The sequence below is a fragment of the Cynocephalus volans genome, chromosome 7 (genome assembly GCF_027409185.1).
Source record: "Cynocephalus volans isolate mCynVol1 chromosome 7, mCynVol1.pri, whole genome shotgun sequence".
NCBI classification, from domain to species: domain Eukaryota; kingdom Metazoa; phylum Chordata; class Mammalia; order Dermoptera; family Cynocephalidae; genus Cynocephalus; species Cynocephalus volans.
This window is the reverse complement of record NC_084466.1, coordinates 96,307,435-96,332,002: the sequence shown is the minus strand read 5'-3', so window position 1 is coordinate 96,332,002 and position 24,568 is coordinate 96,307,435. Positions and strand designations below refer to the sequence as shown.

Here is a 24,568-nt window from a genome sequence, read left to right as displayed (position 1 = left end):
TTTGTCACTACAGTGAGCCTGGCTCAAGGTCAGTTAACTCCGATAGAATAAAAAAGCAACTCATTCATTCCTTATTTTTGCCTACTTACCACTCTTTCTCTACCCAACATTTAATCCTCAATGAAGACAAACTCTGTGCCACAAGTACATTGTGGGGAAACCTTTTTCTCACAGTCAATCTGGTATAGCAATCTGGATCCTCATTTTTAACGGGTGAAATATAACTTCAAAATAAATAATAAAAATGTATTTATTTAAAATCTTTTAAATTATTATCTTTATTTAAAGTATTAAAATGTTGCCCTAGGTAATAAAAAAATTTTTTTTTCATCTGACCCTTTATCAAATCAGTGTGCAATACTCTTTTCTTCAGCTCATTTCAGTCAACGTCACCATAAAAAGGAGGGATTGGAGGGGAGGTATGGTATATTCAGTTTTTATTAGTTTGTGACAGTAGGTCCCCAGGTAAGAACTCTACTACACCATTTTCTGAGTTGCTGGAGACGGGGACAATTATTTCCATTGTCTTTACTTTCATAGGGCAAGATATACAGTAAAGGCATCTCTGCCACATACAGTAACAGTAAAGGAAAAACCGGAGACTCAGATCGTAAACATGGTCATTATATGGAGTTGTTTGTAGGTAAGACTTGATTCATTTTAGGAGGAATATCAGAATTATCTTAAGAAATAAACATATTTCATCTTAGATATTATCAGTTACCTTAAATAGCAAACTCAGTTAATTTAAACAAATACAGAATTAATGTATGAAATATAAAAAATAGACAAATCCATAGACAAAGTAGATTAGTGGTTTCTAAGGTGATATGGGTTGAATTGAGTCCTCCAAAGTTTCATGTATTAGAAACTTAATCCCCACTGTGACTATGACAGTGTTAAGACAGTGGGAAACCCTATTATGGTAATTGAAAGGTGGGGCCTCTGGTGGTGATTAGATTGTGGGGACTGTACCCTAGTGAATGGATTGATACACTTATGGAGTAATGGGCGTGGTTCTGATGAGTTCAAAAGGAGAGCAAGTGAGGACTTTGCTCTCTTGCTCAGCCATTTTCACCTGTGTTGCTAGAGTCACTACTGACAAGGCCCTCACCAGATGTGTTCCCTGGACTTTGGACTTCCCAGCCTCTGAAACTATAAGCAACAAATATTGTTTCTTTACAAATTACTCAGTTTCAGGTATTTCTGTTATAAGCAACAGAAATAGACTAATACATAGGGGCTGGGAGGAGGGAAAAGGAAGTGACCATTAATGGGCACAGGGATTCTTGGTGGGTGATGAAATATTCTGGAATTAGATACTGGTGACAGCTGCACAATTTTGTAAATATACTAAAAACCACTAAACTGTACACTTTAAAGGAGTAAACTTTGATATGTGAATTATATCTCAGTTATTAAAAAAATAAGTTCTTTATCTTGATTTAGATGCATACAAAAATGCATTGACTGTATAAAGATTTGTGCACTTTGCCATTATGTTTCCTTAAAAAAATTAGAAAGAAAAAGTGAAGGAGTCATCAAGCTCAAATTTGCCAACTTAGAATTTTGACCTTAGGCTGAATACATGTAAAGGGTAAATTAAATATTCATAATTATACCGAGAGTATATTGTGGCAGAGTATGTTCTTAACATGGAGTGTGTAAATCTCATCTCTGAGGCTGTCCAGAGGCTTGGATTCTATCCTGCTGACTTCAAAACCTTGTATGAACCTCAGAGTTGAGATCACAGAGACTTGTGCAGAGAGGTCAACATTTGGGGCTCATGGGAAAGAAATCAACCTGTGAAACTAGTAATGAAGAAACATTTTTACTAAACAAGCAATTTAAACTAGAAATGAACAAAATCAGGCTCAATATTTATTTAAAATGAAAAAAGAGAAGGAAGGTGTGCTGGTTAATCTTTCGTTGGCTTGCTTGTGGGTCTGTGATCAGTGTTGTCAGGCAGCTGCACTCCCATGCTTTGCAAAAGGTTAGAAGCAGGTCCTGCCAGTCCAGCTTGAGAGCTGTAAGATTCCAATATATTTGAAACCAGGTTCAGGTCCACATCCACTGCTGCCATAATAGAGTCTCCTGCACCAGAATCTTCCTCATCTGAATTGTTATTGGTAGTCTGGGATAGAGGTTCCTTATTCATGGAGGGAAAAGAAAATCATGAGATAATATACCATTAGGTTGGATGGTAGTTACAATAAAAAGCTAACTAAGCAATATTGTAAATTTTAATTCCGAATTAAAAAGGAAATTTCTTATCCTTTGTGATACAAAGTGAAAGTCAAGTCTAATAATTTATTTGATTTAACACACATAACTAAAACTTGGTTCTAAAGATTATAACATACTACTTTCTATTTTTTTTTTTTTTTTTTGTCTTTTTCGTGACCGGCACTCAGCCAGTGAGTGCACCGGCCATTCCTATATAGGATCCGAACCCGTGGCGGGAGCATCACCGCGCTCCCAGTGCTGCACTCTCCCGAGTGCGCCACTGGCTCGGCCCTCCAAAACAAACTATTAAGACTTTAAAGTTATTTGTATATTTAAGATCCTCCTTCTTATTAAAAAATTCACCTAAGCTATTAGTAGTAGTGTGCAACCTCATACTAATTTAAGGACATTACATGACTTTTTATTTTAAATCCTGATAGATAACATAAAATTAGTATATAATTAAGCTTATGTTTCAGAAAATAAAATTTATAATCCTTCATCCTACCTGAGTTAGGAAACAATTAGCATTATTATTTCAAATCTCGTAAATCAAAAAAAGAAAAAAAAAAAAGAAACGGTAAGATAAAATATGGTAAGATAAAAACGGTAAGTCTACATAATAGACTCAGAAAGGGAAAGAGCTTAAAAACACACATACCACTTGCTTCCAGGTAGTGAAGCTTTTGCCAATGCTGGTGTGTGCCAGTTCCTGGTCCATCTGGGCCATGTATGACTTGAGATTGTCAAGAGTTCCCTTAAGAGAAGCCTCTTCGCCAGGCTCCTGTGTTTCAAGGTCCAAATCATCATCACTGTCTAAACATTCAAAGTCTTCCTCATCCAGATCATCGGAATCTGACTCATGAGGCCTTGGCCCTACACAGACCCCAACACAGAAAGAGACACTTGGTAAATTTTTTTTCTTGAATGATTACATATCTCAAAATAATTAGAATGTTACCCATAGAAAAGGACTAATATATGTATACAAACTACTTCACAAAAATCCTTTCCACAAATGGTAATGCTGGCAGATATTTGCAGAAAAGTACACAGCTTGAGTCAAAAGATTTTGTTTTAAAAAAACAAATGACTTTGATTAATTTAATTTTTTAAATAAAAAATTAAAAACCAGGGCTGGTTGGTTAGTTTAGTTGGTTACAGTGTTGTGCTGATAACACCAAGGTCCAGGGTTCAATCGCTGTACCAACCAGCCACCTCCCCCGCAAAAAAAAGAGAAAAAGAAAAACTAAACTGAATTAAAAACCTACATAATACATGAATATATTTTGATGTAAACATTCAAGCCATACAGAAGTATTGTCTCATATCTCACTTTCTCTCCAAAGGTGAGCATCTTTTGAGAGATTGGTAGATATCCAGACCTTTATCTATGCAGTTCTACACATATATACACATGATTTTTTATTGGACTATTTGTCTTTTTCCTATTGATTTGTAAATATAATAAGTCTAAAAGAGAAAAAACAATATCATATGGGAGCCAAGGTAAACCCTTATCTAAATACACAACATATATACATAATGATTTTTTTACTGGACTATTTGTCTTTTTCCTATTGATTTGTAAGTGTAATAAGTCTAAAAGAGAAAAAACAATATCATATGGGAGCCAAGGTAAAACCTTATCTAAATACAGAACATTCACTCATTGAACAAATATTTAATGAGCAGTTATTCTGTCAAGCTCTGAGCTAGGAAATCTCTACAAAATTATTTAATAGTACAGTAATTCATGGCTGAAAGCAACTCAAAACCATGAAGAAAAAGCAAATATTTTGACTTCTGTGATATCTAATGTTTTAATGCTCTAGCAACAGCCATTCTATGCAGTTTCAAAATGAAAGGACACATCACACTGTAACTTACCTAAAATCTTATCAAAATAATTAAGAAAAGAATCTGCATCAAAAGTGATTGGAGCCTCAGAAGGTTCTCTGCAACATTAAAGGAAAAAGACAATTGATTTATCTTGAATACAACTGTCTGAAACTTTTTCTAAAGTGGTGCCATTCTTAGGAAAACTACCAAGGATATAATCTCAAAAGAGGCACAGCAAGGAAAATTTTAGTTTAAAATTTAAAAATCCTTGTGTTTACTGGCCTTGCAGGGCAACAGAAACGGGAAAGTCTGATGAAAGAAAAGTGAAAATTGCACCTTGTTTATACACATTTAACTTATGCTAATTGAGGGACAACCTACCCACTTTCTACCCTCCCAACAGGATATATCTAGCATTGGCCAAAGAAGTTATTAATCTGATTTAATTTAAATAAAGCCTATTCCCTTAAGAACCAAAGCTTAAAAAATAAAAAAGAACATACCTTTCCTTACGTCTGCTTTCTTAAAGAGAGAATACTGAACATAAATTTTAATCTTTTCATGAGGCCTAAGAGCATAAACACGAATAAAGATATATTTTCTGTGCAAGTAACAATTCTTCTATCTTTTTTCCTGTTATTTGCCAAATGTAATTTCACATTTCTTCTATTATTTCTGCCTCTGATGAATCTCTTCATCCCCTTATTTTGAGTTTGTAGTTTCTAATCTGATTGTGGGGTGGGAGATCAGAAGTCTGAGCTTGTTAAGAGCTAGATGTTAAGACTCATTAGGCTCTGAGTAAAAAAATCTAAAGAGTGAAGTACATGGTTTCTCTGCATGGTTCTAGATGGTGGCTTTCAGATCTGTTGAGTGGTCTTCCTGGCTTACTTTAAGGATTACAAAGGATAAGGCTATTAGAAATCTGATGTCAGATAAATAGGTATCACCCTACTAGGCACAAAAGAGAAAAACAAAGCAGTACACATAATTTACTCAAAAAAAAAAAAAGTAGAAATGGCAATGACTGGTTGACTTTGATGTTTGGGTTATAACTATTTAGAAATTTATATGTTAACACAAATTACCGAGGCAGCTCTGCCCCCTTGTGGGTTGACACTTTGGATATGAATGCTTTCATGCTCTCTGAGACTTGAGTTAAGTCATAGTTCTGCTCCTCCTTTTCTTTGGAAATGGGCTCTGATTCTTTTTTGCCAGCAGCTTCCTGCAGCAGCTGGTCCAGCTGGTCTGGTGAGAGATCTAACCACTGGTCATCTGAAAAAGAAGAAAGCAAATAATGGTATTCTACAGTCACATGAGAGGTACTCTCAAGAAACGACCCTGTGAGTCTTTGTGGAATGTTTTAATCCTTCCTAACCCTTCCCTCTATCCTGGTCTTTCACTTACCATCCTCTGGGGGAAGATTAGCTTCTTCTTTCTTAAGCTCTTCTATATCAAATGGTGTTGTCTCTAATAAGGTTAAGATTTCTTCACCTGGGATCATAGCAAGAGAACTATAAAAAAAAAAGACATGAGTATTTTTTTATGAGGGCCTAGAATACTAATCATAAAAACACAGTATTTTGAAGCTGAAAGGGATTAGCTAGTCTAATTTGTTTTTAAACATTTTTTTTTTAGGTTGCAGACCCCTTTTTTTCAAATAAAATTTTACAAGGAATTCTTAAGTATTTAAGAGCTCAAAGAAAAACAGCTTTGATTAAAGTGGAGGCTGGAGGCTCAGAAACCTACCCATTATGACTTCCACTTTGGCTCTGCGGCAAGCTCCATGGAACACTGATCTAGAATAACCCTTTCAATTTATATATATTTTATATATAAAGAAAAGAAGGCCCGGAAGGAAAATATGAATTAAAATTAATCTGGCATGTTTTATATGCTATGCTAGCACTTTAAATACATTTTCTTGTTTGTTCCTATAATTACTATTCTGAAGAGGTAATTACAGATGTGAAAACCAGAGCCTAGAGAAGTTCCTTTTCCTTTTGCAATGGCGTTTAGTTGGACAGAGAAAAGGCTTGATATCAAATCTCCTGATACTATTTTGTGTTCCTCCTACTATAAGCTGATGAGGAAATATTCACAGAGATTATTTACATGATGAGTGAGTGATTCTATGACGGTGGCATGACTTCTACATAAATTGATAGAACTCTGTCTGAACCATTTAGAGTGGAGCAAATCAAGTTGTATAAAGGACTTGCATTAATTTAATAAATATTTACATACCTTGCAAAATCATGTGGGTGAGAAAAGTGTCCCTGCTCCATTTTACATAAACATTACCAGGAGAGAGAAAACAGATACACAAATAATCATAATAAAAGGTAAAATATAAAGTCATTCAGGAATGTCAAATGCTAAGGAGAGTCACAGCAGAAGGTAATTAGTACTTTAATTGAGATGGGGGCAGAGAAATTAATAAGAAAAGATAATGGGGCTGGCCGGTCAGCTCAATTGGTTAGAATGTGGTGCTGATAACACCAAAGTCCAGGGTTCTAGCCCTGCACCGGCCAGCTGCCAAAAAAAAAAAATAGATAAGGGAAGACTTCAGGAGGAAGTATTTAAGTCTGAAAGCATGAGGATGATTTACTGCGTGAGGAAAATACATAAGGATGTTTACTGCAATATTGTTATATCAACAAATTCAAAACAAATATTCACACACATATATATGTATTTTTTTGTTTTTTAGCGGATGGCTGGTATGGCGATCCAAACCCTGGACCTTGGTGTTACCAACAGTGCATTCAAACTGACTGAGCTAACTGGCCAGTCCCCTACATATTTTTTAATGCAGCAAATCTATTTTGGAAGGCAGCTATGCTCATCACTATACCACCAACATGCTCAGCAAATCTCTTTTGTACATACTTAGAAAGCTTTTAAGTCATACTAAGTAAAAAAATTGATGAAAATTGTTTAGTATGATTCCATTTTTGGATATTTCTGCATATTCATTTTCCCTCCAGTTTTATTTTTAATTGGCAAATAAAAATTGTTTATATTTATCACATATAGCATACTGTTTTGAAATATATATACACTGAGGAATGGCTAAATTGAGCTAATTAACATATGCATTACTTCATGTATTTATCATTTTTGTGGTAAGAACACTTAAAATCCACTTTCTCAGCAATCTTCCAGAATGCAATTTATTATTAACTACAGTCACCACTTTGTACAATAGATCTCTTGGACTTACTGCTCCTGTCTAAGTGAAATTTTGTACGCTCTGATCAACATCCTCTTCCGCCCCGACCCCCCACTCCCAGCCACTGGTAACCCCCATTCTACTCTCCCTCTGTGAGTTCAACTTGTTTAGGTTCCACCCATCTGTAAGTGAGATCATGCAGTATTTGTCTTTCTGTACACAGCTTATTTCACTTAGCATAATGTCTTCCAGATTCATCCATTTTGTCACAGATGTCAGTTCTGACTTCTTTTTAAAGGCCTAATAGATTCCATTGTGTTTATCCAATCATCTGCTAATGGACACAGGTTGATTCCAAATCTTGGCTCATGTGAATAATGCTGCAATGAACATGGAAGTGCAGGTATCTCTTCAACATACCGATTTCATTTCCTTTGGCTGTATATCCAGTAGTGAAACTGCTGAATCATATGGTAATTCTATTTTAAATTTTTTGAGGAAACTCTATACTGTCTTCCATAATGGCTGTACTAGCTTACACTGCCACCAACAGCGTACAAGGGTTTCCTTTTCTTCACACCGTTACCAACACTTATCTTTTGTCTTTTTGATAACAGCCATTCGAACAGGTGTGAGTTGACATCTCATTGTGGTTTTAATTTGTATCTCCTTGATTAGTAATGTTGAGCATTTTCTCATATCCCTATTGGCAATTTGTATGTCTTCCTTTGAGAAATGTCTGCTCAGGTCCTTCTCCATTTTTTAATCAGGTTGTTTTCTTGCTATTGAATTATTTGAGGTCGTTATATATTTTGGATATTAACCCCTTATCAGACATGTGGTTTGCAAATATTTTCTCCCATTCCATAAGTCATCTTTTCATTCTGTTGATTACTTCCTTTACTGTGCAGAGCTTTTTAGTTTGATGTGTCACATTCATCTATTTTTGCTTTTGTTGTCTGTGCTTTTGTAGTCATATCCAAAATATCATTGCCAAAATATCATCAGACCAATGTCATAGAGTTTTTCCTGTTTTCTTCTAGTAGTTTTATAGTTTCAGGCCTTATGTTTAAGTCTTTAATCATTCAGTTAATTTTTGTATATGGTATAAGATAAGGGTCTCATTTCATTCTTCTGCATGTGGATATCTAGTTGCCCCAACACCATTATTGAAGAGACTGTCCTTTCCCCATTGTGTATTTTTGGCAATTCTGTAGAAAACCAATTGACTGTAAATGTGTGGATTTATTTCTGGGCTCTCTATTCTGTTCCATTGGTCTATGTGTCTCTTTTTATGCCAGTATCATGATGGTTTGATTACTATAACTTTGTGGTATATTTTGAAATCAGGTAGTGTGATGCCTCTAGCTTTGTTCTTTTTGTGCAAGATTGTTTCTGGAGTCTTCTGTGGTTCCATATGAATTTTAGGACTATTTCTATTTCTGTGAAAAAATGTCATTGGAATTTTGATATGGATTACATTGAATCTGTAGATTGCTTTGGGTAGCATGGACATCTTAACAGTATGTTCCAATCCATGAACCTTGGATATCTTTCCATTTATTTGTTTTCAATTTCTTTCATCAGTGTTTTATAGTTTTAGAATTAGTTTTATGGAAGGAAGAAGATTTTGACAGGTAATATGGGGTAGAGAAATTTCAGGGAAGGAGAAAAATAAGCACATGTTTAGAGGCAGGGAAGTGAGGAACACGTTCAGGGAGCAAATGGCATCCAATTGGCTTTAAGTAGGGAAGGCTTAAGTATGGACAGACTAGGATGATGGCACAGTGAGCCTGAACTGACTAAGAAGTTTGGACTCAAAGAAATAAGATATCGGTGATCACTGATGGCTTATTATTTTTAATTTTCATTTTAAGATACGCAAATAATACAGACAGATCCAAAAAATAATATAACAAATATCCGTATCTCAACCACACAGAACTTTTTTTTTTTTTTGGTAGCTGGCTGGTATGGGGATCGGAACCCTTGACCTTAGTGTAACAACACCCTGCTCTAACCAAATGAGCTAACTGGCCAGCCTCCACAACCCAGAATTATAATACTGTTGTATTTACTTCCAGTCTGAATATGTGATTACATTTTACGTTTAATATAAAAAAATTAAAATAGTAATATATGCATGTACTTCTTTAAAAAATATTGTAGATAAAGCTAATGTTTCCTTATGACTACTGTACCCATGCCAATCCATTCCCCTGCTGGCCAGAGGTGACAGCTCTCACAAGTATCCTTTGGGGCTTCTGTGTGTGTGTGTGTGTGTGTGTGTGTGTGTGTGTGTGTGTGTGTGTGTGTGTGTGTGTGTGTGTGTGTGTGTGTGTGTGTGTGTGTGTGTGTGTGTGTGTATTTCTACGTTGCATTTGCAGTTTGTTTACTTTATCTGGAATGTTATTGTGTGTGTGTGTGTGTGTGTGTGTGTGTGTGTGTGTGTGTGTGTGTGTATTTCTACGTTGCATTTGCAGTTTGTTTACTTTATCTGGAATGTTATTCCCCCAAATACCTGAATGCCTCACTCCTTAAGTTCATCCAGGTCTCTTCTTGAAGAAAACCTCCTTAGAAAATCCCTCCTTGACCAACCTATCTAGAAGGGCAGCCTCTACCTCTTTCTTCCCATATACTGCTTTTTCTTCAAAGTACTTATCACCATCTAACATCATATAACTGTTTACTGCCTTTCTCCTACACTCACATGTAAGCTCCATAAGGGCAGGGACACTTTGGGTTCACTTGTTGTATCCCACCAGCACCTGGAGTGGGGTCTGGCATGTAGAAGGCAATCAATATATATTTGTCCAATAAAGGAACATATATGTATCTATAAATAATATATAGTATTTTGTGTATTTTTTAAATTTTATGTATAGCATCCATAATGTACATAATTACAAATTGCTTTTTTTTAACCCACCATCATGCTTTAAAAAACTATTCATTTAGATCAGTTGTTCTCAAATGGGGACAATTTTGTCCCCCAGAGGACATCTGGCAATGTCTGGAGACATTTCTGGTTGTCACAAGTGGTGGTGGTGGTGGGTGGGCAGTGTGTGCTACTGGCATTTACTGGATAGAGGCCAGGGTTACTGTTGAACATCTACAATGTACAAGCCAGTCTCCCACAACAAAGAATTATCTGGTCTAAAACATCACTGAGGTTGAGAAATCATGAATTAGATATACATATATTTAGATAATCTCTGGTTAAATACTGGACAGTAGTCCATCATTTAAATACACTGCAATTTATTTATCCAGTATTGATGGATACTTTGGTTGGTTGTAATTTTTCACTATTATAATCTCTAAGGGGAGTGGCATGATTAGAGATATATTTTAAGCAGATTATCCAGGCTCGAATGGCTGAATTGGAAGAGAAGTGTCACTAGAGGTTGGAAAACAAGTTTAAGTATTGCCATAGTTCTGGGAATAAGTAATTAGAGTAGCAGAGCAGTAAGAAAGTAGAATGCAAGACACAAGATAATTATAAATAGGATCTATGGACTGGATCCAAGAAGAACCAGGGAATCTAGGTAATGAGGAGGATTGTGGTTCTACTAAAAGACATTGGGAAAAAATCTATGATATTAACTCAGTTATTAAAAAAATAGAACCCAAACATTAGGAATTCAAGAACAGGTCTGGAGGGAGATGTGAGTTTGGTTTTAAACTGTTTAAAATTATCCTGGTGTGGGGAATGGGAGTCTCTTCGGCAACATTAATTAAAATGTTGGACATTTAAGCTACTTGCAATTTTTTTCCCAATGGCAAAAATAGTTGAGTAACTATGGTACATGCATTTGCTAAAATGTTGTGAAGCTATTTAAAATTATGTTATAAACAGTTTGTAATGCACTGGAAAAATGTCAGCTCATCATGAGTAAAAACTATGTATAGGATAAAAAATTTCTGTAATTATAAAAAAAAAAATCAACTGGAAAAAAAGCCCTGGAATGTAATAAATCAAAATGATAATAGTGGTCAGTTCTCTGGTATAAATTTTTTCCATCTCACATCTTTCTGTATTTGCTATAAAGAATGAATATATTTGTTTTATAAGAGTAAGAAACAAACTTTATTATTTAAAAAGAACTACCCAACCACCAATCCATATTACTTTGCAGTAGGAGTCTTAACTATATATAACTCACCTTTCTGATTGGTTTACTGAGAGTTGGAAGTAGTTTTTTGCCATTTCTAGCCTTTCCTGGTACTGAGCAGAACCTTCTAGTAATCCCTTAAAAAAATAATGGTTTATTAGAACATTACTTACATGGTGTCATTAAAATAACCAGTTCACCAACAACTTTCAAGGAGGCAGTATATGACATAATGTATTGCTCAGGAATCATGAGACTTATTCCTAGTTCCCGTTTTGTCATTAATGTACTGTTTGGTCTCCAGTTTCTTCAAGGAATCTTTTTTTTGTGGCTGGCTAGTACAGGGATTCAAACTCTTGACCTTGGTGTTACAAGGCTGTGCTCTAACTGAGCTAACCAGCCAGCCTTCTAGTTTCTTCAAATAAGGCGACTAGGCTAGATTAGTGGTTCCTAGTCCTTTTCACCATTAAGGGCCTCTTTCCAATTTGGAAGGTTTTCTACCATTTTCTATTATTTAATTACTGATTAAGATATAACTGATTAACTAGTAATTAATTTATAAAACAAAGTACAGAAAGTTTGCCAAATGGAACCAAAAGTAACATAATCCCACCATAACTATCATTTCTGTTTTCTATATGCACATTTATAGTGGTATTCACTCTGAATATTTTATGTTCTTTAAAAATATACTATACTGTCATAAGTATTTTATCATATTGCTACACAGTCTTTATAATCATCATATTCTTATGAACTTTTCTACTTCTTGGATGTTTCCTTAAAAAAGATTATTCAAAGTGAAGATTCTGGGTTTGAACCTTTCTATAGTTCTTGGAACACACTACCACGTTACTTTCCAACTAAGGCTCTACCAACTTACAATGTTACCGCCATGTATATAGGAATATTAATCTTACCATACTCTCAATAGCACTGAATATCACTCATATTCTTTTTTGCTCATTTTTTGGCAGCTGTCCAGTAAGGGGATCTGAACCCTTGACCTTGGAGTTACAGCACCACTCTCTAACCAGCTAAGCTAACCAGCCAGCCCTTCATATTCTTTTTTATATACATGAAAAATAGGCTTCACTATTGTATTCATGTTTATATCTTTACTACTTGTGAAGTTGAATATTTTAAGAGAAATTCACTAGTCATTTTTTGTAATTTTTTATCTACCTCTTTGCAAATTTTTCTATCTGGTGTCTTCATGTCTGCTTTATCAATTTTTGCAGTTTCATGTGATATAAATAACAACTTTTATCACTTAACACAAATAGTATTAGTTTTTCTCTAATACCGAACATCCCCTCATAACCACCATAGACATCCCCTTATTACCACCTTCCAAGACTCTGAGTACCACTGAACTTGCTAGAAAGGTCCCCTTTAACTCTAGCTTCTGTAATTATGCTACACATTTAAATATGGGCCACTGGACGTCAGATCACTGGCTTGATTTTCCCTGGATTGTATGCTATAAAAAATACATTATGAGTCCTACCTTAAAGTAATCATTCTTTTTCAGACTTTCAAAGAAGCTGGCCCAGAGCGGTGAGGTAGTCACAAGGGATTTCTTGGAGTCAGAAAAATGTGGGCTACATTTGGAGCACAAGATCTCAAATCCATGAGCCTAGATGAGATAGGTAGATTTTTTTATTAAGTTACTTTTTATTTTCTGCATCATCTTAAGTTACTTTCTTCCCATTTAGCTACAGTGAAGAACTAGGTGACTGGACACATGAGCATGTGGACACTTAGAAGACTTTTTGGGTTTTACAAATAATATGAATTTATTTCCAAGTTTCTCAATCTCTATAGAATACTAAAAATCATAAAGGGAAAGAAAATAATACAAAACAAAAATTCCTGTTCTCTTCAAAGAGATTCTTTTTCTTGCTGATTACAAAACCAGAAATTTAAACTTACTTCTCATTTGATTATGAAAAGGTTTCTTGTCTAACAGAAATTTTAAATAAATTATAAATTACCATGCTCAGATATAGTAAAGGGAAGGAATCACTTCATTTCAAGAAGCCCTTTAATTAAAAAGTGTAATAGATGCACATGGCAAAATAATTCAAACAGGGAGCTTCCTGGTCACTCTCGAGGAGACTTTTACCAACTTCTTTCATATCCTTTCAGAAGTAATCTATATGCTCAAGCAGGTATGTGTGTGTCTGTGTACACATTACTACTCCACCCCTTTTGTCACTCAATGGCAACATACACACTATTCTGTACCTTGCTTTTTAGACTTCACCATATACCTTAAAGGTCATTTCATATGAACACATACAAATTTATCCATCTCACTTCATGAATAGACCAAATTTATCTAACTATTCCCCTACTAATGGACATTTAAGTAGTTTTCAATCTTTTGCTACTGTAAACAATGCTGTCATGAAGATGCACGTATGTATATCTTTGGGCACATGTAAAATACCTGGAAGATAAATTTCTAGAAGTGAAAATGCTGAGCAAAAGGGTTTGTGCATTTTAAATGTTGATGAATATTGCCAAATTGTTCTCCTAAGTGACTGAATCAATTTATATTCCTATCAACAATATTTGAGAATATCTTTTTCTCCATATGTACTCACTAACCCAGTATACATTATTAAACTTTTTGATACTTCCTAATCTAATGGCAAAAAACATTATTTTGTAGCTTTAAATTACATTTCTTTTATTATGAGTAAGGGCCAACATTTTTCAAGTTTAAGTTAAAAGTTATTTGTACTTCCTTTTCTGTGCACTACCTGTTCACAGTTTCTGAACTTTTTTTTTTTTTTAAAGATGACCAGTAAGGGGATCTTAATCCTTGACTTGGTGTTGTCAGCACCACGCTCTCCCAGCTGAGCTAACCAGCCATCTCTATATTGGAATCTGAAACCTGTGGCCTTGGTGTTATCAGCACCACACTCTCCCAAGTGAACCATGGGCCAGCCCTGAACATTTTTTAATTAATTGGTTAGCATTATCTTTCTCATATTGTCTTACAGGAATGCTTTATATATTAGAAAAGTCAGCTCTTTTTCATTTAGATTACAAATATGATACTTTCTCCAGGTTTGATATCTTTAGACTCTATTTACAGGGTTTTTCTTTCTCATGCGGAAATGCTTAATTTTTACAAAATCAAATTTATCAATTTTTTTCTCTTATAGCTTCTGGTTTCAAGTCATGCTTAGAAAGGCGTTCCCTATTCAGATTATAAAAAGTTCTCCTGTGTTTTCTCTCAAACACTATGGTTTCAATTTTTACATTTAAATATTTGATCCAATGGAAATTTATTTTGGTATAGGTGTGAGGCAATCAATTTTAATTTTTCAGATGGCTTTGCAGTTCCCCAATCATCATTTACTGAATAATCCAGTTTTTCCTTCTGATTTGCAATGCTACGTTTTATTACATCCTTACATAAATAGGGTATATTTCTAGACTACCTATGCTGTACCATTAATTATTCTGTTAAAAGTCCTTTTACATTAAGCAAGAAATAAAAACTTTCTGGTTCAGCATTACCAACTTCATGCCCAATTCATGTGCTCGGTACTGGGGATGAGATGGCGCGGGCAGCCTGTATCCACTCCGCCGGTCTGGCACAAACCTTTGTTGCACCAATTGTGCATACAGACATTTAGTGAAAGTGACCTGGCATTGGGACACAAAATATATGAGTCTTTTACAGAAATTACAATTTAAAATTTCATAGTTAAATATAACAATAAGTCCATTTATGAGCTTCATATTCATATGAAGTGCAAAGAATATCCAACCTATTCACTACCTACTTGTTTTTACTAATAGCTTTATTGAGATATAACTTACATGCCATAAAATTTACCCCACTGCCTACTTGTTAGTTATCAATAGTGGAATTCTTATTAGTTATATTATATGGCAGTTTGAGAGATAGAAGATAATAATTCTTAATTCTCTGGAAGAGATAAAATGCTTTATTGTTAAGAAGGAAGTAATTATGGTCAAAAATAGCTAAGAAACATTGAGATATTAAAGTGGGGAGTCAGGTCTCTTGAAAACTTCCTCCACTGGGTGGGAGAAAAGAAAGAAAAAAATGTGTTATTAACTTGCTATGAGGAAACAGAATATTTCCAATTTTTCCTGAAGAAAATTAAAATTTCAACTCTCTTTCCAGTGACAGGAACTAAATGACCAAGAGAGATATCTTACCAACGTCATTATTCGTGTTTCAGGCAAGAACGTCTTGAAAACACGACAGGCTCGCAGGTCAATGGGGTCCCGTAGGTAAAATGCTTGGACTGCTGCAGCGACCAATCTGGGGTGCTGCTTTAACACTGCTACAATGCCAGCTGGAAGGAAGCAGTGTGCTCGATGAAGGGAGGCTTGAATTTTTTCTGGGTACCTGTGACAGGTAACATAATTACTTTTATTTTATGATATGTAAATATCTAGAATTCTTATACCATTCACTTCCCTTTAGCATCTTATCTTGTCTTGGTTCATAAAGAGTGAGATGTAGAAAGTAACAAGAGAGGTGAAAATAAAGATACTGTGTATACTTCAGACTGCAGAAAAGAAGAGAGGGGAAAAGAAAAAGCAGGAAAAAATGGTAAGAAAAGGGATTATGGTAGCTCAATAAAAACAAAAAACCTATTATAGTTTGGAATAAGGATAAAATCAGAGTTTATTCTTCTAAAAAAATGCTACAAAGTATGCTGAAACAAAGATAAAAGAGGTTTTTAATATTGTTAAGAACTGAATAGTGCTAAACATTTAATAGGTACTCAAATTTGAATGGCTGAACTAATATGTTATTAGGCTAAGGCCTTCTCTTTTGATTAAAGCCTAAAGTGTTCCACATAGGTCAAAGAATCTTATATATAGTCACAGAACCACAGAAGAAACCTGAGCACACTGTGCTCCCTTAGGTTTTAATTTTTATTTTATATATTTTCTTTTTAAAAATTTTTATTTATTTTTTTTAACATTTACTTGTACATATTTGTAGGGTATAGTGTGTTGTTTCCATACATGCATATACTACACAATGAGGTTTTAATTTTTAAAGTTTTCAAATTTTTTATCCATGGATATAGATAATATTTAGCCATGATACCTAAGATAAATAATTGCAAAAATACTAGGACTAGATTATAGTATTGAATGGGAATTAAAAGATATATCTGTTTCTTGATTTTAAAATCCATGTTTAATTTTTAGTCAATTTCATGAAGAGTGATGCAGACAAAATAAAAATTAGCATTAATCCAGGTGAAAAATATTCTACATTGAATGAAAGCCCTGAACTTCACTAAACCAAAAACTTCCTCAACTAGCAATGAAAGTGATATTTTTCTTACCCTTTGATGCGCCTATTCACAGCAGCTCGTATAGATTCTGAAGCCAAAATTTCTTCTGGATGTGTTGAAATTATATTCAATGCTTGTGGAATTGTTGGGGGTGTGGTGGGTAACCAGGATACTGTTCCATGTTTCCTTGGTGCAGGAATAATGCACAACTCCCCATTATGGAAAAACACCTGCAAAATGGTACATTTTAATTTTCATTGTGAGCACTGGCAAACTCTAGGTACATATGAAAATAATGCAGCATGATTTCCTCTCTGTAAATTTTCTAATCTTGGGTAAACTTACCCTATTGGCACTATTATCAGGATCCAACCATTTAGGGAGAAAGTCAGCAGCTTCTATTAACAAGAACTCACCATCATTGTCTTCAATCCTAATGCAAGAGAAATTCCAATTTTGTATTCAAAAAGCACATATTTGTTAGTAATCAAAACACTTTTATCCTAACACATTTTCCCTTCATGTTAGTAAATATTTAAGTATGGATTATGTGCAGTTTGCTATAAGAAAACAAAATATTTAAGTTACCATTAAGCACTGAAGGAGACTATAAGATGGTTAAGGAGGAGTTGAAGGGAGATAATGATGAGGGAAAATAAGAAAAGTACATAAATAAATAATATTGGACAAAAATATGAAAATATACAAAGTACTCTAGGGATTCAAAAGAAGAAAAAAGTCACATACAGCTGAGATCAGGAAATCCTTTGTGCAGGAGGTATTATTTGGGCCTTGAAAGATAATTTTTTTCTTGCCTTGCATCATTTTTTTACTTGTATTTTTGAATAGGTGATATATTCACATAGTTAAATTTAAAAACATATATATATATATATATATATATATATACAAAGTTACAAAATGAAGAAATCTCCCTCCTACTTTTTGCCCTATCTGCCCAATTCTTTTCTCTCTCACTGATATTTCTTGTGTCTCTTTCTAGAGTTTGCTTATGCATAATCTAGCTAATAGGAATATATATTATTTTCCCTTTTTACACAAAAGGTAGCGTATTTTATATACCATTCTAGCTTTTTTCACCTTTAGTGGCTAGGTAGATTAGGGAGAAAGGTGAGATGTTTTTGGGGAGGAAACAGCGGAAGCAAAACAATGGAGGTGGCAACTTAAGGTGAATATTCAGAGAATGACAACTAGTAAAGAACAAGACCAGAAAAGCAATTATATCATTTTGTTGTCTCAGCCAGCCAAAAAAAAAAGTCATTTCATAAAAAGCAGAATCAACAAGAATGTACTTTGTTTCATAGAAAAAAAAAAAAAAGAAAGGTTTTAGATCAGGGTATTAAAATGGTTAGAGCTATACCTCAGGAAGGTTAATCTGGCAGGGACATAAAGGAAGTGCTTCTGTCTTTTCTGAATAGTTTTTTTAAAAAAACTGACAAGACAGTAGATGCCTAGGATTTAAAGAGCTTTATAGAGCTGGTGTGTAAGTATGAACTGTCATTTTATAAATATCAGAATCTGCACACAAAAGGTATTGCACTCTCCTTACTATCTCTGTAAAGACATAAACTAATATTTTTGTGTTTGTTCATTTAAAGACCTACCATTTGTTAAGATACTATTGCTAATTATATTTAGGTGTGCTAATAGTAAATGTTTAAAATAAAAGTTGCTTATTGTACAATGTGGTGATTATAGTTAAAACAGAGTACTTGTATTCTTGAAAATCACTAAGAGTAGATTTTAAGTGTTTTCACTACAAAAAAAAAGTATGTGAAATAATACATATGTTATTAGTTCAATTTAGCCATTCCTCAATGTGTACATATTTCAAAACAACAGGTTGTAAATGGTAAATACATACAATTTTTGTCAATTAAAAAATAAATTAAAAATGTTAAAAAAATAAAAATAAGAGTTCTTATCTCTTAGATTGACATCTTGAAGTATTTAAAATCAAATGGCATAGTATTGGAGATGTGCTTTAAAATAATCTTGCTATGCACTGGCCTGTGGCTCACTCAGGAGAGTGCAGTGCTGATAACACCAAGGCCACAGGTTCAGATCCCCATATAGGGATGGCGGGTTAGCTCACTAGGTGAGCATGGTGCTGACAACACCAAGTCAAGGGTTAAGATCCCCTTACTGGTCATCTTAAAAAAAAAAATAAAATAAATAATAATAATAATTTTGCTTTGTGATGGGGGAGAAGAGGAAGGGTACAGATGAAATAATAATGACCATTAGTTGGTAATTGTTGAAGCTGGATGATGGATAGATGTAGATTCATTCTCTCTACTTTTATGTATGTTTAAAATTTTAATAATAAAAAGCTTTCAAAGGTCTTTTTTTTTCCCCCTTCTCTTTTTTTCTTCTGGGGAAGAGGTTGGGTAGGTAGAAAAAGATCAGAAATGGGGGGTTGACTAGGAAAACTAGGACAAAATATAAGTTGGTGAAACTCCCTCTGTTGGCTTTACTTGGTAATTACAGAGAACTATCCATTCCTTTTTTAAAAAATGAATTATAGAATGCAGTGTTACCTACTTTGCTTCCTATATAATTGTTCATTTATTTCTCTTTAAATTTCTTCTGTGTATAATTTCTCAAAAAATACAAATATAATCTAGTAGTAGGATACATATTAAAGAAATCCATGAAATATATATATGTGTCTATGAATGGAATTTTTTCTTTTCAAAGGTCCACAAGAAATTTCATGGTGATTACTTCTGGGAAGCCAGAGCAGTACAAACTTTTGTACTATTTGAGTTTTATTTACCATGCGTAATAATCCTTTCATAATTAGAATTAAAAAAAGAAAACCTAAAATAAGTAGGTTTTGTTTGAAATCTTTTGGAAGCTGAACTCTACAATAATACTTTAATTCTTTCTCAAGAAAAGGAAGTCATAAGAGGAAGAAAACACAGTAACTTTTTAAATCTGTCCCAAATTTGTACAATTTCCACCAAAGAAAAAAAATTACTAAATGGATAAAAATGTAGTCACTTAGTTTCAATAACAGAATTCCTTTACAATAATTATAATAACTACAATACCTTGCTACTAATTCTGGAAATTCCTTTGTAATCTGCTTTATTACATAAACAATAAACCATTCATCCTCAATATTATCCCCAAACTTTGTCATGCCAAACATATGAGCAGGAACACCTCCTAAAAACAAGAGAAAAGCAACCATAAAACCAGAAAAATTGGTCAATGCAAATAAAAATACATGTAATCATTCAACTGAATAAACATTCATTGACTGGCTATGCTCCAAATACAATACTGGGAGCTGGGGTTGCAATCCTGAACAAGATACAAGATGCCTACTCTTGAGGAGCTCAGGGTCTAAAGATACAAGAGACAGACAACCAAACCATCTCAAAACAAGGTGATATACTCTAAAACAGAGGTATGCACTACAGGCTGTGTGAGCATAAAGGAGGTGATATCTGAGCTACACTGGAGGAATGATCAGAGGTGGGCTTTCCAGAAAGAGAGAACAGCATGTGCAAAGGCACAGAGGCATGACAGATAGTACAGTATTCTGGGAATATCAGGAAGGTAGATCTGAATGGAGCAAAATTTTCAAACAAGTGCACTATCCACAAGTATGTGGAAATTAAACAATACACTTTTAAATAATGAATGAGTCAAAGAAGATACCACAAGGGAAATTAGAAAACATCTTGAGGCAAATGAAAATGAAAACACAACATAGCAAAACTTACGGGATTCAGTGAAAGCAGTGCTAAAAGAGAAGTTTATTGTTGTGAAAGATCTCAAATCAGTAACCTAACTTTATCCCTCAAGGAAGCAGAAAAAGAAGAATAAACTAAACCCAAAGCTAGCAGAAGGAAGGAAATAATAAAGATTACAGCAGGGATAAACGAAATAGAGAATAGAAAAAAAAACAAAACTGAGTTGGTTTTTTTGAAAAGACAAAACAACAAACTATTAACTAGATTAAGAATAAAAGAGAGAAGACTCAAATAACTAAAATCACAAATGAAAGAGTGAACATTACAGCTTATGCCACAGAAATAGAAAAGATCATAATACTATGAACGATTGTATACCAAGAAATTGGATAACCTAGAAGGAATACATAAATTCCTGAAAACTTACAACCGTTCCAAACTGGATTATGAAGAAATAGAAAATCTTAACAGATATATAACTAATAAGGAGATTGAATTAGTAATCAAAGATCTCCTAACAAAGAAAAGCTCAGGAACACATGGCTTTGGAGAATTTTACCAAACATTTGAAAAAGAATTTAACACCAATCTTCCTCAAAGTTTTCCAGAAAAATGGAGGAGAGGCAACATTCCCAAACTCATCCTGTGAGGTCAGCATTACCCTAATACCAAAGCCAGGTAAAGACAATAAAAACTACAGACCAATACCCCTGATAAATGTTGATGCAGAAATCCTCAACAAAAAACTAGTAAACCGAATTCAACAGCATATTAAAAAGATTATACACCATGACCAAATGGGATTCGTTCCTGGAACACAAGGATGGTTCAACACATGAAAATCAATCTATGCAATATACCATATTAACAAAATGGAGGTCAAGCAGTTGCACTGCAGAGTGTGCCAAGAGCTGCCATAGCAAAAAACAGGTGAGAGCAGCCAACCCAACTCTTTTACCTACCCCAGATCTCCCAAGTTTCTTCAACTAGAGAAGCTCTAATTAGAGTATCTATTTTTATCTATCTTAGATATTAGACTTCAAGTTAAACTTCATCTTGAAGCAATGGGTAACTGTTGAAGGATGTTAAGCAGGCGAGTAACATGATTAAATTTGTGTTTTACAAGAGTAACCAGCAGCAGTGTGAAGAACTGGAGAGACCAGAACCAGAGAGGTAAGTCAGGAGGCTACTGTAGTTTTCCAGATGAAGAGGGCCTACACTGAAGCCAAAGAGATGCAGAGAAGGGTTCATATATTAGAAGTAATCACACCAGGATCTACTTCCTGACTAAACATGGTTAAGTGAGGAGTTGAGTATGATTTTGTTTAATTTTTTTTTTTTAATTCTTATTTATTTCGTTTTTGAGTACAATTTTGAATTACTAACTAGTTTGGATAACTTGGTGGATGGCAATGCCATTAAATGAGATGAGAAAACACAGGGTAAAAATGGTTTTCTAGGGACAGAGAAGAGGTTGGTTTTGGATATGCTGTGCTAATGTGACAGTGTTATTGCCAATAAATATCACATGTATTTCGGTGAATAGGAATTCAATAAAACTAACAGAGAAAACATTTAGCAATTGCAAGCCAAAAGATAACAGACAGGCACTTAAGTGAGAGCCAAATTGATGGTATCATAAGATGCCAGGCTCTTAATTCCAAACAAGACCTCACATAAGTCACTGTGTGAGTAGAGCCTTGGTCACCTGTCCATGATTCATTTTCATGAAGCTATAAAAAATAATAAGACAGAGTGCCGTATTTTGTCAAAAGTCATATCTCAAGCACCGACAACACAGGGAAGCAGCAAAGGAACCTCCAAATGCTTCTGAGTGGCAAATAATGGTCATAAATCCCAATTATTTCCCTTTATAAGCCAGGCAGAGCCACTCTTAGGTCCTCACCAAAACAACTATGTGAAACAAGGCCGCATATTAAACATCAAGATAAGGAATACTGAGTATCAGCAAAAGGACCTGTGATTAAGGAAGCTAGATACTTGAACCTGTTTACTATAGGTAGATACACTGTGGCATAGTAAAGTAATTAAAGTTCAAAAGAATAGCCATGAGTTTAATAATGTTGAGTATATGCTAGTTCCTAACATAATGACTACCAGAAAGTTTTCATCAATATTAATTTTTTTAAAATTTGTAAGTTTAAGGGCTTAACTGAATGTAGGCAAGCATCACTAATTTTAAAAGTTTAGGATATAAATCTCTTCCTGACAACACTGAATGAAGAATGAACTATTACACATTTCTGTTGTCAAAATGACATAGAAATTTACACTAATCAAAATAAATAAAAGAGCCTTACCTTTTGCAGGCTTATATTTGAGATTGAAAGGCTGATTCTGCCAGATGTAGGGGACCAGCATAGATGCAAACTGGGTCATTATTCTCTCAATATACATCTGAAGAATCTCTTTGTGTTTTTCTGGATCCCTTGATTCATCTGGTATTAGGAACAGGCAGTACTCCACAGTGTCTTCTACTGTAGCAAGCTTCTTATTTTCTTCCATTCTTCTTTGAAAACTACATTTAAAGTTTCCATAATATAAAGCACATAGAACAATGTAGAAGCAAAATCCCATTCCCTGAACTCTTCTAGTGACTCCATTAAAATTGTTTTCCAAAATTCAGTTATTCACACACCATCATCATGGTTTCTGCCTTCACTATATACAACCGATAGTAAAATTTATTTAATATTATTCTTTTAGGGCTGGCCAGTTAGCTCAGTTAGTTAGAGTGTGGTGCTGGTATCACCAAGGTCCAGGGTCTCATCCCTGTACCAGCCAACAGCAAAAAAAAAAAAAAAAAAAAAGTATATATATACATATTTGTATACATAATTCTTTGAATGACATTTTATATTTAAAACTATGTTCTTTATATTTAAAATTATATTAAAAGTTAATCTTGATCCAATACAGTGAATGGAAATCCAGTATCATATTTCCAAATTAACTAATAGGTATGTAAGAAGAAAATTTTAAGTGTTTGCCCTTGTACTAGCAGTGGTGTGTGTAACACACTTCGAGAAATACTGCACTAACATTTACTGTTTAAATACTGTCAAAAGTCCCAGTTCTGTCACTAGTTGTCACTTTGGGCACATGATTTTCTCTTTCTGGGGCTTTTCCCTTAATTGTAGAATGAGAGTGTTACTTTACCACCTTTAAAATCCCTCCCCGCTTTAAAATTTTGTATAAACCCTCTAAAGAGCAATCTCCCTTGCTCTGCAGAATTTAAATCTCTACCTTTTACGAACATTGTATGGCATAAGGAAATTCAAAACTACAAAACATTCATGTCCTATCCTCTCACCCCAAAAGAATTTACCCATGGTTCTTGATCCTATAATTATTTGTTCTAAATATGTCCCTTTTTCAAGTCTCAAGGAGTATACTAAGAGGTGGTAGCTATCTCTCTGTTTTCTAAGGGTTTTCCTTGTAAACAACAGTACTAGTTTACTACGGCTGACAAGTGACGCTTGGCAAAGGAAGGCACTGCACTGGGTGGGCCACTGGAACGCAGTGATTTGATTCTTACGCTTACTCGGCTTTCTAACGGACTAATCAGGTGCCTGAATCTTCCATTCAGACACTAACTCACCAGTCTGTCCAAATCATCATTTTGCCTTTGAACCCAAAGGGACAGACAGAAATTCTACCCTCCCGCCCCATCACGCCAAGCACACCTCATTATGCAGAATTTACAGTGTCAGAGCTGGCAGGGACTTCGAGATCACTCAGGTTAAAACAATGTACAAGTGAGAAAACCGTGAGCAGAGAAAGACAAGCGACCAAGCAGCAGGGGCCTGACTTGGGGTCTAGCGCTCTACTTAGCCTAGTCTTCCTCCTTTCATCTGACAAAATGAAGTCAATTCCTCTTACGGTTCTAGGGCCTCTCCTGCGTGTCTCTGCTGTGGCACCTTTCCTCAGCCGCCCCTCTCATTGAGCTGTTCGGGGGCTGCCACTAGCCGCCAAGGCCTGGACCAGGCTCGTTCTGGACGCCCTCCTGGGATCTGAGGCCAGCGGAAGCCCAGCGAGAAAAGTCTGAAACGCGCTCAGTTCCCGGAACCTTGGGTGTCGTCACTGCTGCGCGGCGGCGGGAGTATTTGGCCGGTGCACGCGTGCCTTCGTCACTTCCGTCCCCGCGGGGAAGTAGGG

At 34.9% G+C, this 24,568-nt stretch overlaps 1 protein-coding gene across 1 annotated transcript; it reads right to left on the bottom strand.

The window, feature by feature from the left end:
- Nucleotides 1-1,815: 1,815 nt before the first annotated feature.
- On the bottom strand, nt 1,816-24,486 carry ECD (ecdysoneless cell cycle regulator). Its single transcript, XM_063102346.1, has 14 exons — nt 24,293-24,486; nt 22,711-22,928; nt 19,739-19,856; nt 17,007-17,094; nt 16,713-16,891; nt 15,562-15,754; nt 14,893-15,021; nt 12,866-12,994; nt 11,407-11,492; nt 5,473-5,579; nt 5,154-5,340; nt 4,117-4,184; nt 2,888-3,102; nt 1,816-2,149 (listed from the first exon to the last, which is right to left on the bottom strand). The coding sequence occupies exons 2-14, from the start codon at nt 22,913-22,915 to the stop codon at nt 1,919-1,921; spliced, it is 1,935 nt and encodes a 644-aa protein (XP_062958416.1). The 5' UTR covers nt 22,916-22,928; nt 24,293-24,486; the 3' UTR covers nt 1,816-1,918.
- Nucleotides 24,487-24,568: the final 82 nt, after the last annotated feature.